Consider the following 11,916-nt stretch of genomic DNA (forward strand, 5'->3'; position numbering starts at 1 on the left):
CAGAAGAAGCATTCATAATGAATGATTCTATGCATTTCTGAACAATATTGCTGGCTAACTCTCTGTAAAATGGCCCCGTTTTGCTCTAGTTTGATGGGGTTTTGGGTGGGTTTGGGATTTGCTTGTTGCTGGGTTATGAGCCTGTGAAGCCTTCCGCTTCTTGACAACCACAGGAACTTTAGAGAGAGAGAGTTGGTAAAGTTTCTTTTGATTTTGAAAAGACTTAACGGTTTGTGCCCAACGAATTCAAAAACTTTAGAGAGAGAAAGTACTTCCTTGGATTTTTTATTTTGAATTTTGCAGAATGATCCTTTCTAAATGCTGAAATTGTACATGTAGAGAGAGACATAGAAAGAAAAAGGGAGGGGTGGGTCGAGAAAGAGGGCGGGTAGAGAGATAAAAAGGCCTGGTACAGAGAGAGAGAGTGAGAGAGAAAGCAGGTAGAGAGAGAAAGAGAGTGAGAGGGTAGGTTGAGAGACTGAGAGAGAAGTGCATTTTCATTTTAATTTTGTTAACTTTTGGACTGAAGAGTATATACAAGAAAAACAGTATTGAGGTCTAGGGTGATACTAAAAAGTATTGGGGAGACGCTGTCGACAAAATTCTTTTCAGCATGTGTATAGTTTTCTAATATTTTTTTAATTATGTTGTGTGTGGAGTAGGAGGTCCGATGTTTCAAATCTTGAGGGAAATGATCTTATGAGACCCTCTCAGACTCATGTGTGTAGGACCTAAAAAGATCACTACTAAATTTGGTATAGATTTTTAGAAAAGTAAAGTCCCATACCGATGTTATGACTTTTCTAAAAATCTATCTAAATTTAATAATAATATTTTTGAAGTCCTACCCATATAGGCGCTTTTATAAAAATCTATCCAAATTTAATAATAATCTTTTTGAAGTCCTACATAGGCGTTGAAAGGTCTCATATGATCATTATTCAAACCTTGGACGTGTCTTGATATAAGTTGTTCGAGACTTGAAATTGACCGTGACTTCACTCTCTATCGCCCAAAACAACCGGCCTGAGATAAAGAACCATGGACCGCTAACACTTAGAATATTACCTAATAAGAAGTTGCAAACTTTTAACTACTCAGGATATAGCTGTGTGAAAACCAGCGGCAGATATAGTTTTGTGAAAAACAGCGGGCCAAGATTATAAATCTTGACTGCTTTGGAAAATACATCAAACTTGCAAGATCGTGGCCCAATACTTAGGCTATCCGATGTTTTGAACATCAAATAGCCCTATATATATATATATATATATATATATATATATATGCTTTTCCCAACATCCTGAGAGCCCTACGGATCCCTACCTTTTATATATATATATATATATATATATATATACACTGTACTATTGGACTTAGGGACAAATTTGTCAAAACAAGAGTAGACATCCGCATAATTTTCACATAAAATTGAATGAAACTGTAGATTGAAATAATGTGGTATGGATGCCATTTTTCATATATATATATATAGAAACACACTACAAAACACCTATAGGTGAAGTTCTAAATAACTTTACATAAAGAAACACATTATTCGGACTATTCATTTTCAAGATTTCCGTGTATTTATAGATCTACTTAATTTGATCCATTTTGAAAGTTTAAAATTCTATAACTTGAGATAAAATAATACTTGGGCCATCTTAAAACGTTTTGACACCCGAATTGTATCTCATGACAGTTTGAAATTGCATTGTTTAGGGCTGTAACCTTTTGCAAACCTCTCCTGTATATCTATATACAGACATAAGGGGAGTGATATCGATGGTTGTATACTAACATAACAAAACAATATTCAAAAATTATATTAGGGTTATTTGTTTGATCCCAAATTTTTTATATACACTCAATCCATTCCACTAAACGAACACAAGAAAATAAAATTTGAAAATACATCTTAGAATGTGTTTTGTAACCCAATTAACATAGGTCTTCTATTATGGTAAGATGCTTAAATCTATGCCAATTCTTTCTATCCAATATTTTTGGATGGCTTTATTGTCATTAGATGAACAATAGTAAAACAGAAAAAAATGATGTTGAGTCTTAGATCTTGAAATTCACCAAATGGATGGTCTGGACTCATTCTTGGAGGGGGACTCATTTTGACTGTATTAAATTGATGTTTTTTTCATATTGATTTTTAGGATGACGAGAAGGTGTATGCAAATTTTAAGATCACACAAATACCACAAATATGATTTTTCTAGAAGTATAATTTTATTATATTACAATAACATGAAATCGCTCCGTTATGTAAAAAGCTAGAATGATTTACATAAAGACCCTATTTTTTCCCCTAAAATACGAAATACTCCATTGTAGGTAGAAATTACCAAGAAGCTCGGTCAACCACCTTTTTTTTATTTTTTTCAAAATTGCCCCTCGATCCGAGGGCATTCTCGAACCATTTTTTTTTTTCCGTTAAAGGGCACTACCCTAAAGCTTGGGGCACTGCCTTACTAACAAAAAAACCTAAAAAAAATAACAATAAATTAAAATTCGGATTGAGGATTCTATCCTCAGACGGAAGGACAATTAAAAAAAAAAAAAAAATAAATAAATAAATAAATGCAGATTTACCAACCTTCTTTGTAATTTCTACCTATTAACCAAACATTTTGTATTTTAGAAAATATTTTAAGGGTTCATATGTAAATCACTCAAGAAGCTATACTCCCTCTTCTTTTCTTTTCTTTTTTTTTTTTTTTTTTTTTTTTTTTTAAGAGAAAAAAGCTATCCTCCTTTTCTCTTTCCAACAAGCAAATGATAAAACTGCCATGCGCCCTCTGTCCACACATATACATTTCACAAAAACAAAAAAAGAAAAGGCCCAAATGGTAAGTAAATGGTGATGAGTTTATAGGGGAAACTTAAGGTTAAAACTCTCTCAATCTCTCTAGCCACCAAAACAGAAAGGACTGGAGAAGGAATATATTTCAATGCTCATTTCCTCTACATGTGTGGAAGGATGAATACGCTGCATGGTGGCCGGACCCAAAAAGGAAGAGAAGAATTAAAAGTTGGGAAGAGAATAAGCCATAACCCGTGCAATCAGAATCGCCTACTCACGGACATGCTGCACAGAATTAGATAGGGCGCATCCGTCTTTCTTTCTCTCTCTAAGCAAACACATACTCTCTTTCTCTCTCTACAACATTTACAACGAACACCGACAAGTCGAAATATTCACCAAAAGCTACAAACATTCACGTGTTCATCTCAATTCCCCTCCTCACATTACATTTTAGAGTGGTATTTCTCGTCAATGGGGGCAATTTAAAAAAAAAATAAAAATAAAAAAAATAAACAAAAAACAAAAAACAAACAAACGACGGTAGACCGACCTTCTTTTGTTATTTTTGCATATAAATAAAGTATTTCGTATTTTACCTAAATTTTAAGGTCGGTACGTAAATCACTCTTATATTTTTTCCCTCTACTTACCCTCCATCATCCGGGTAATGAAGGGAGACTGCCATCTCTCTCTCTAAGGCTGTAAAATTAAATGAAAAATAAAGATGAAAAAATTAGAACCAGGGCTGATCGGGATGGGCCTGTATTGGCCTAAGCCCGCCCTCGGGCCGTATTTGTTACCCATGCCCTAATTTGTTTTTAGGGCCGGGCTGAGCCACCCTACCGTTGCTACCCCCTATCCCTCTCTTTCCCCTATCCGTTTCTCATAGTTGCCCAAGAACTTCGTCTGGGTTTGAGGGAAAATATGTGACCATTTCTTTGTCATAGAAAAAAGAAGATATGTGACCATTTAGCTGTGGAGGATTCCTGTTTGCATATATATATATTTCATAAAAAAAATGTCAACAGAAAAAGTTTATAGTAGATGAATACACAGAGCCAACCAGTATAGCACAGAGTGGTATGCTTATTTATTTATCAATCTTTCCAGCTCTGTCATGCTTCTCCAACCCTTTTTTTTTCTCTCGCTTGTTGTCCTTGCTCCAGAAGTCGTACATGAGTTCATTTTTAAACTGTATTTCTCATCTCAATTTCATCTTGGGACTACACACAGGAATTTACAGCCGTGACAATCAGTGAATTTTCTCACTGTTCGTTGTTAGTTCAAAATTTTAGTTGCTCCTACTTCTTTTGAGCTCTTCAGCAGTACCTACACAAACTTTTTAATCTCCCACTCCCCACCCCCTCTCTCAATCTTCAACTCGTTTACACACATGTAGTCCAGAAAAACCAAGTGCCAATACTTGGAACCCAATGAAAACTAATCAATATTATTTTTCATTACTATTATATGATAAATAAACACAGGCACTGGTGCTCGATCTTTGGACATTCAGCGTCTAGCTAAAAACAAAATAAACATAAAAATTGCATCGATTTCCTGCAACTTCGCAGAGATTTTCTTATTTACGTGAACCTAGAGAGAGAGTCCTAAAGGAAAGAGAGAGAAAGTAATAAAAGATTACGTATAAAGAGAGTAGTGTTAATGAAACTGAGCGATCTAACGGCTAATCGTTTGGTTAGATTGGAATCGGCTACTGGCTGGTTTCAGTTTTGGTCGCTTTCGAAGCTATGTCCGGTCAACCCTTTCAGTTCGATTCCAAGAACTCTGAGACCGAGAGAGAGGGTAAGAGAGCGTAAAAAAGAGAGAGAGAGAGAGAGAGAGAGGAGAAAAGTGGTGAAAAAGGGTGGGAGGTTAGGCGGACTGAACGTGAGAGGAGTGTGACGTCATGCCTCGCCAGCAATCTTGATGGTCGGGTTTATCGGCAATCCTCATCCGTACGATTATTATACTGTGGTGGACCTTTTTCTTTAACGCACCCCATTTTACTGAAAATATCGGAACTACCCATTGAGTTGAAGGGTTTAGAACTTCCCCCATTACGATATCGAATCCTTCATTTTCACCGTGTTGTAAACTTAATTACATGAAGAATTCAAACTTATAAGTATAATGCAGTAGAGAGAAATCAGATAAATTCTAGCGTTTAATCGAGTTGCAAGTGTATTATTTGAACGAGGATTCACGTATATTATCAAAGTTTTATTTTAATTATAAAAGATCGGCTGCACGAATCTTGTTATGTCATTATCTTCTATCAAATACGAGATGTTATAAAAACAACCAGACAACTGAGTTTTTCAAACATTTCTTGTAATTTAATAAAAAGAGAGAAACATTTGAACTTCGGAGTCAAAATGGGTTCGGGCCAATGCGCTAGTGGAGTGTTCTTCTTGTCGTGACATAAACCTTTCAAAGTTAACAAGGGCAGTTTAGTTATTTCAGAAAATGATGCTGATTACAAGGGCACAAAGGTCAATTCTAGAACCATAAAGGACGGGCAATATGGATATTTCTCCATGAGTCGTGGCCTAAGGACAATATGGAAATTTTTGGATGAGTCACGGCCCAATTCATGCACCCATCCTCCTGAATTCAACCATCCCATTCCATAGTTACAGAGGCCAATCAATGTAGCATACACTCGTTAGCCTCCCTCTTAATTATTTCTACTACCTGCCTCCTACTCTCTCTCTCTCTCTCTCAGCCCTAATCTCTCTCCTCTTTCCCGTCCTTTAAATGGCCGGAAGAAGTGTTCCCGTCAAATTTCCGGCGTATAGCTCTCAGGTTTAATGCAATGGAGCTCGGAGAAGAGAGAAGTGGAAGCAGTAGCAACGATTCCTCTGGAGAGAGGTTTCCATCAAATTCCAGAAAGAGGTCAGTGGATTCCTGCGACCAGAATTCAGAAAGCTGGGTCAAAGAGAGAGACATGAAACCAGCAACGACCGGAGGAGTGAGGCAATATGTGAGATCGAAAATGCCTCGGCTTCGATGGACACCTGATCTACATCTTTGCTTTGTCCATGCGGTAGAGAGACTTGGTGGCCAAGATAGTGAGTGATCACAGAGCTTATTTTCTATAAATTTGTATATTTAACAATAAAAAAGTGAGATCTCAGAATTTTAACAAAGATAAATGTTGGGTTTTTTGCGTAGAATCTTATTGAATGTTTGATCCATTTTAGATAATTATTTGTAATTAATTTAATTTTTTTGGTGGTGCAGGAGCAACGCCTAAGTTGGTTTTACAGCTGATGAATGTGAAAGGACTTAGTATTGCTCACGTAAAAAGCCATCTTCAGGTATGAGAATGCTTGGATCATCTTCAGGGCGTTTAAGTGAAGAGATCTTGGTTCTTAGACTTTTTAGTGTGAAGCTAAAAGGCTGGTTTTTTTAAATTTTTCTAATAAAATTTGATTTCGGGTTTTTCGGGTTTCAGATGTATAGGAGCAAGAAGGTCGACGATTCTGGGCAAGGTGAGGCACTCAAAATTTTTCCTTTTCCTTTTTCTTTTTTAAAAAATAAAAAAAACCAATTCAATCATTTTCCTAAGATAAAAAGGACACCTTTATTTCATAATGTTTAACAAACAATCTCAAAAAAGTACAACATGGAAATACAGTGCAATTTTAGAGAGTTAATAAGAAGAATAAGAGATCATTTGATATTATATACAGTTGCTCACCAGTTTACAGAAACCCTAGCTAATGATCCATGTTTCCACTGAGTAAATGCTAAAGAAGAGTCATATTTGGTTCTCTTCTTCTCTGTTGTACTATTTCTGATAAATTGGGGTTGGTGCTCGTGTTTTACACAGTCATATCGCAGCCGGACAGGCTGATACCGGGGGAGGATCACTACTATGCAAGAGGCAGCAGTCTGCAGATGCAGCAGCAGTTCAGTAAGGACAACGGTACCCTTTTTGCAGCAGGAGGAGGCAAGAATATTCACGATCCTGATCATCTCTACGGCCTCCTCCATCGACCAATCCTCCACTCCTACGATCACAGAAGCAACAATTTCAGGTATCTCTCTCTCTCTCTGTCTCTCTCTCTCTCTCTCTCTCTTTCACACACACTCTCTCTCTCTCCAGTATTCATCTGCTCACAGGACCAACTCTCTCAGGTTTTGCATTATTGTGGTTTCAAAACCTCTCTCTCTCTCTCTCTCTAGGCCCAATCTCATTTTTTCTGATTTTGACATTAAAGGCAGCATGATTGGGTATTCAAACCATATGGATTCCAAGGTATAGGTGATAATCATGGGGGATCAAGATCAACCTTTCATGTCCTAGGCAACAATATGGTACAAAATACAGTGTTCAGAGAGAATGGCAACAGGTCAATGCAAGAGTTGTTTGCAATAAGGGGAGCAGCCACCTCAGGTGGGCCTCTTAAATTAAACCACAGCATAGAAGAGAGAAGATACCCCAACATTCAGAGAGAGACAGGAATTGGGTACAGGAGTGAAGGAATTGGAGTGCAAGGGTTTGATAGGCAAATTCCTCCAAATTTTGAGTGGAATTGTTCGGGCCAAGCTCGAGCAAATGTCGTGGGTTCTTGTCAAAGCTCCATTGTTGCAACCATGGATCAGTCGATTTTTGGAAGGAGTATTGCTCATAATACTATGCTCACAAATAGATCCCATGAGGCTTTAACTGCTTCTGATAGGCATGGATCGCAATTTGAGCTCTCTTTGCAGCTCCCGGTAAATACTCTCCCCTCCCCCCCCTTTCTCTCTCTCTTCCCCCTCAGAAACACAAAGACATGCACTTGTTTCAACTGATTTAAATATATAAAGAAAATTATAATTCTTGTTGACCTTGCTAGCCAAATGTATCTGTATTTGCTTTCACTGATTGATCTACAAATTTACAGTTGCAGCAACATGGAAATGACAACCTTGGTATGAACCTTCTGGATAAACCATGCGAGGATACGAGTCCAGATGGGAAGAGATTGAACACTTCTGAGCTTGATTTGCAATTAACCCTAAACCCGAGTTTGCAGAAACCTCACGCTGAGGATATTGACAGTAGTCTCTCATTATCCTTATGCACCCCCCCTTCTTCTTCAAAGGAAAACCCACAAGAAAGTGGGCAACCTAGAGATACCATGAAAACTGATTTAAGACTCTTAGAAAAAGATAGCAGTGGGCAGGCCCCCAGGAGGCTGAGTACTTTAGATCTGACCATGTCAATTCGGGCATTGGAGTGAGATCTTCAAAGTACTTGTCTCAGAGGCCTATGTTACTTCTCAATTTATGTACTTCTCAATAAGGTAATTATCATTTCCCTGTGATCATTTTCTCTTCTGCGACATTCTGAAGTAATTTGTGTAGGGAATGAAGATTTTGTCGGTCTGGTTATAAACCATCGGTAGTGGTTTCTCTTTGGCATTTCAGATTGCTAGCCATTGAGTTACTGGTGACACTCTTCGATATTCTTACAATAAAAACCTGACCAAAAATTCTTTGAAATTAGGGTAATATCATTGAAGATTCTAGCTTGGGTACACAAAATTTCTTAAATAATTCTCTCTCTCTCTCTCTCTCTCTCTCTCTCTCTCTCTCATTAGACACTCCGGCTAAGAAATGGTTCATTTCTATTCAGTTTGTAGCGAAGTACAAAGTGGAGTTTACAAAGTATATAAATAGTGTGCTACTTGTTGTTTATCAGCAGCGTATCACATGTAGTGCAGTGTGCAATCATCTCTTCTTTGCTGGTCTTTTTGAGAAACATCTCTTCAGAGGTTGCAATGCTGCTGCAGATTAGTTATCAAAATTTAAGATGTTTGGTATAGGTTTGCAGAGCATTTGTGTTTAAATTAGCCTTGCTTGTTTGGGTGTGCCTCTTGTGTGTGTAACACTAAAGTGCATGTATAGTATGCTCCTGCGCGAGCATAATGTATATGTATGTTGAGAGACCTCCTGGAATCACTAGACGATTATTCTCAAAAGAAAAAAAAAAAAAATTGAAATTTTAGTTTTCTAGCACTTAAATATCACCCTCTAATAATTGGACGGTCTCTATTCAATCTTGAGATATTATTTTTTTCAAGTGTATAGAGGGTGCAATTATAAGATATATATATATATATATATATATATATATATATATATATAGTCTTGTAGCATACTAAAGTTCACACACATTTGCATGCACGCATATGTACATGAAGGCACATATTCCTCGAAGTAATTTGGAGAATGCTTCTTGAGTTTACCATGACTACAGATTTTGTAGGTCAATTTATGTTTGGGGTTGATTTAATTTTCTTAAACATCTTAGATTATTCTCTTGCTTTACCGATTTGTGTGCTTATATGCACTAGTATTAGCGTAAAGTGAGCATATTCGAAATATATTTTTTTGTGAACAATTTTCTCCAGTACCATAAATTTCTTTTTCTTAAGCTCTACTACTTTTGCTTATTTAGTGTTAACACAAGCAAAATATCTTTAATGTACATTATTAATTACGTAAGCATAAGAGCAGAATGGCAGACCAAGATTCATGTAGCTAACCTCAAATAGTTGGAAAAAAAATATGATGATGATGATTATTATTATATGAGTAAAATGCCACTCACTCTTCAACCACAGTCTATTTTGAGATCCATATCCTAAGCAGGGTAATATTGCTTTAGATTGGTTGGCAAGTTAGGGATATCTTTGATAGGCATCTAGGACTTCTTCAACGCCTCAAAGTAATGTGTCCATCAACCAAAATGACTTCTAGCGAAGGGAAAGTTTGCTCTAGCTCTACTTTGCTCTGTTTGCAATTAAGGTACACAACTTTGACATACATGTGTGTGAGCAGGTTTCTCCATCATCACATAATTTCACAAGCTCTACCGTTTTGTGTGTCATTATTTGTTCATCTTAGCTCAAAGGACAAAAATCTGATACAGTCAAGTATGAACCCGAAGGCATTCTTCTTACGTGTTCTGTGAACAATATACGTGGGGATGATAATATAATTGGAGATGGGTTGGCAAATTAATTATTTCCCAAATATGAGTTTCAAATTTTCCCCAAAACTTCTATATTTCTTGCTCTGTACCACTTATTTACGTATGCTTCTTCGTGTGTATTAGAACGACATAGACATATTTTCTGCACATGGATTGTATGAGCATGAATGCACATATTGCACATATCCTCTTTCTTTTTTTTCTTTTTTTTTTTTTTTTTGGAGAATGTGTGGGGGAGATGGGGGGCGGTTAGGGTTGGCGGGGGCGAGGGGTTTGGCAGATTCTAGCCAGCGTTCTGGTGCTGCAATTGTAAACACCCTAAAACTTCAAGACCCGTGCATTCATTCTTCATGCTCAATCTATTTTTGGAAACATAGTAATGTGGCTAAAGATTGCTTGGCAAATATGTAAAGTCTTTCTTGGGGGTTCCTCAAATTTCTCTAGCATTTAAGAATATTTTTCCCCAGTTCGGTTGGGCCACAACAATTCTCAATGCCCTAAAATTTTAAGACCCATCCATGTATCTTCACACTCAATTTATGTTGGGAGCCTGATGAAGCTAAGCAATGGAGGTACCACAACTTAGTGAGAAAAAAACAACCATAAAGAGAGAATGTAGAGAGAGAAAATAGGTAGGAGACAAGCTCTACTAAACGCTATAAGCAAATTGCTATATTTTTTAAAAGAAAATTATATAATTTGAATTGAAAATGGCGCACCATATCCTTTTTATACATGTTGTTTCCACATTTTAATGGCCTTTTAAAAGCCACTTGATTTCCTACCAAAAAATCAGAAGTTCCGAAGTTTATTCCCACTCCCAAATCTAGAAATTAAAGTTCATTGCGACTCTCTTTCCCCCATTCAAAGCTTATGGGAACTAGTAGTCTATGTTGGACTTTTGGGTCTCCGGCATATCCTCCCCGGGATCGAGAGAACTCGCCTTCGTGTTTGTATTCGAAACACCATAATACTCAATGAGATCTTTCACATTGAAGGGGGGTTGTAGGAGTTATCATTGATCCTCTCAAGCATGCGACATGGTCCAACCTTCTTTTCTTTGAGCTTGTGGTGGTCACCTATTGGAAAATTTTCTTTCTTTGAGTATACCCACATAAAATCTCCTTTATTAAAGACCTTTTTGTGCCGATTGGTGTCAGCCATTTTTTTGTATATTGTATTACTTTCTTCAAACCTTTGGTGAACATTTTTATGAATTGATCTGATACCACAACCTAAGCTTGCTGACAAATGGACCTCTCAACGATCACCCAAATAGATGGGTTTAGCTCACTTCCAGGACTCAGAGACCATAGGCACCATTAGTTGACTATTGTAAGATATTCTAGCAAAACATTCTCCTTCGAATCTTTTTGTTCAACCCTGTATTTCTAGGACTCTATGCCTTAGGTGTCTACTTGTTTGCCGCCTGTTTCACCCAAAGTGTGTGACATGAGTGACAAAGAGAGGCAACTGTAGACACCCCATTCTCAATTGAAGGACTTCCTGAACCAAGACCATGGAAACCTTGAGTATAGGCCTAAACTTTTCCTAGACCAACCCCTAATCAAAACCCTGAAATTCACCCCACAGAGAACCTATCTTTCAGCCTAAAACTAGACTAGGGACCATATTATTTCAATACGCCTTAGGACCACTATTCCCCATACACCATAGCTCATAGAATGAACTCCCACATTTAAAACTTAACTGAATTAGTTCAACTAGCTTAGTCCACTAAACCATCTTAAACCTTGCTAAATGAGCACTTGACCTCCCTAAGCCTTCCTAATCAAGCCTAAATAATCTTTAAACTTGATAAAAGAAGCCTAAACCTACCTAAAATGGCCTGAACCAATCTAAAACTTACCTAAATTAGTTTAAACATGGGCCAACACCTTTAATCCTAGGTCAAACCCTAATAACACTATAACCCCTACTAAACCTTAGTTTGACCTCACTCTTATGACCCTTAAAACTCCTTATTTAAACCCATTACCACCACTAAAATGCACCTAAAATGACTCATTTACATGTTGAAAGATCCCAACAAACACAACATGCCAGGTGACAAGAAACCGCAAAATTGTGGGGTCCACCG

The 11,916-nt window shown here is 37.2% G+C and overlaps 1 protein-coding gene across 1 annotated transcript; it reads left to right on the forward strand.

Annotated features, from left to right (window-relative positions):
* Nucleotides 1-5,443: 5,443 nt before the first annotated feature.
* Nucleotides 5,444-8,362, forward strand: LOC18442414 (hypothetical protein). Its single transcript, XM_020672298.2, has 6 exons — nucleotides 5,444-5,895; nucleotides 6,068-6,144; nucleotides 6,282-6,318; nucleotides 6,660-6,867; nucleotides 7,051-7,549; nucleotides 7,720-8,362. The coding sequence occupies exons 1-6, from the start codon at nucleotides 5,640-5,642 to the stop codon at nucleotides 8,056-8,058; spliced, it is 1,416 nt and encodes a 471-aa protein (XP_020527957.1). The 5' UTR covers nucleotides 5,444-5,639; the 3' UTR covers nucleotides 8,059-8,362.
* The last annotated feature ends 3,554 nt before the right edge of the window (nucleotides 8,363-11,916 follow it).

This window comes from Amborella trichopoda, chromosome 1, assembly GCF_054954075.1.
Source record: "Amborella trichopoda isolate Santa Cruz 75 chromosome 1, AtrichopodaSantaCruz75HAP2 v2.0, whole genome shotgun sequence".
NCBI classification, from domain to species: Eukaryota; Viridiplantae; Streptophyta; class Magnoliopsida; order Amborellales; family Amborellaceae; genus Amborella; species Amborella trichopoda.

Coding starts and splice junctions, on each gene's coding strand:
- LOC18442414 (XM_020672298.2), top strand. CDS start 5,640: ATGGAGCTCGGAGAAGAGAGAAGTGGAAGCAGTAGCAACGATTCCTCT. Junction 5,896..6,067: donor GAGACTTGGTGGCCAAGATA/GTGAGTGATCAC, acceptor TTGGTGGTGCAG/GAGCAACGCCTAAGTTGGTT. Junction 6,319..6,659: donor GGTCGACGATTCTGGGCAAG/GTGAGGCACTCA, acceptor TGTTTTACACAG/TCATATCGCAGCCGGACAGG.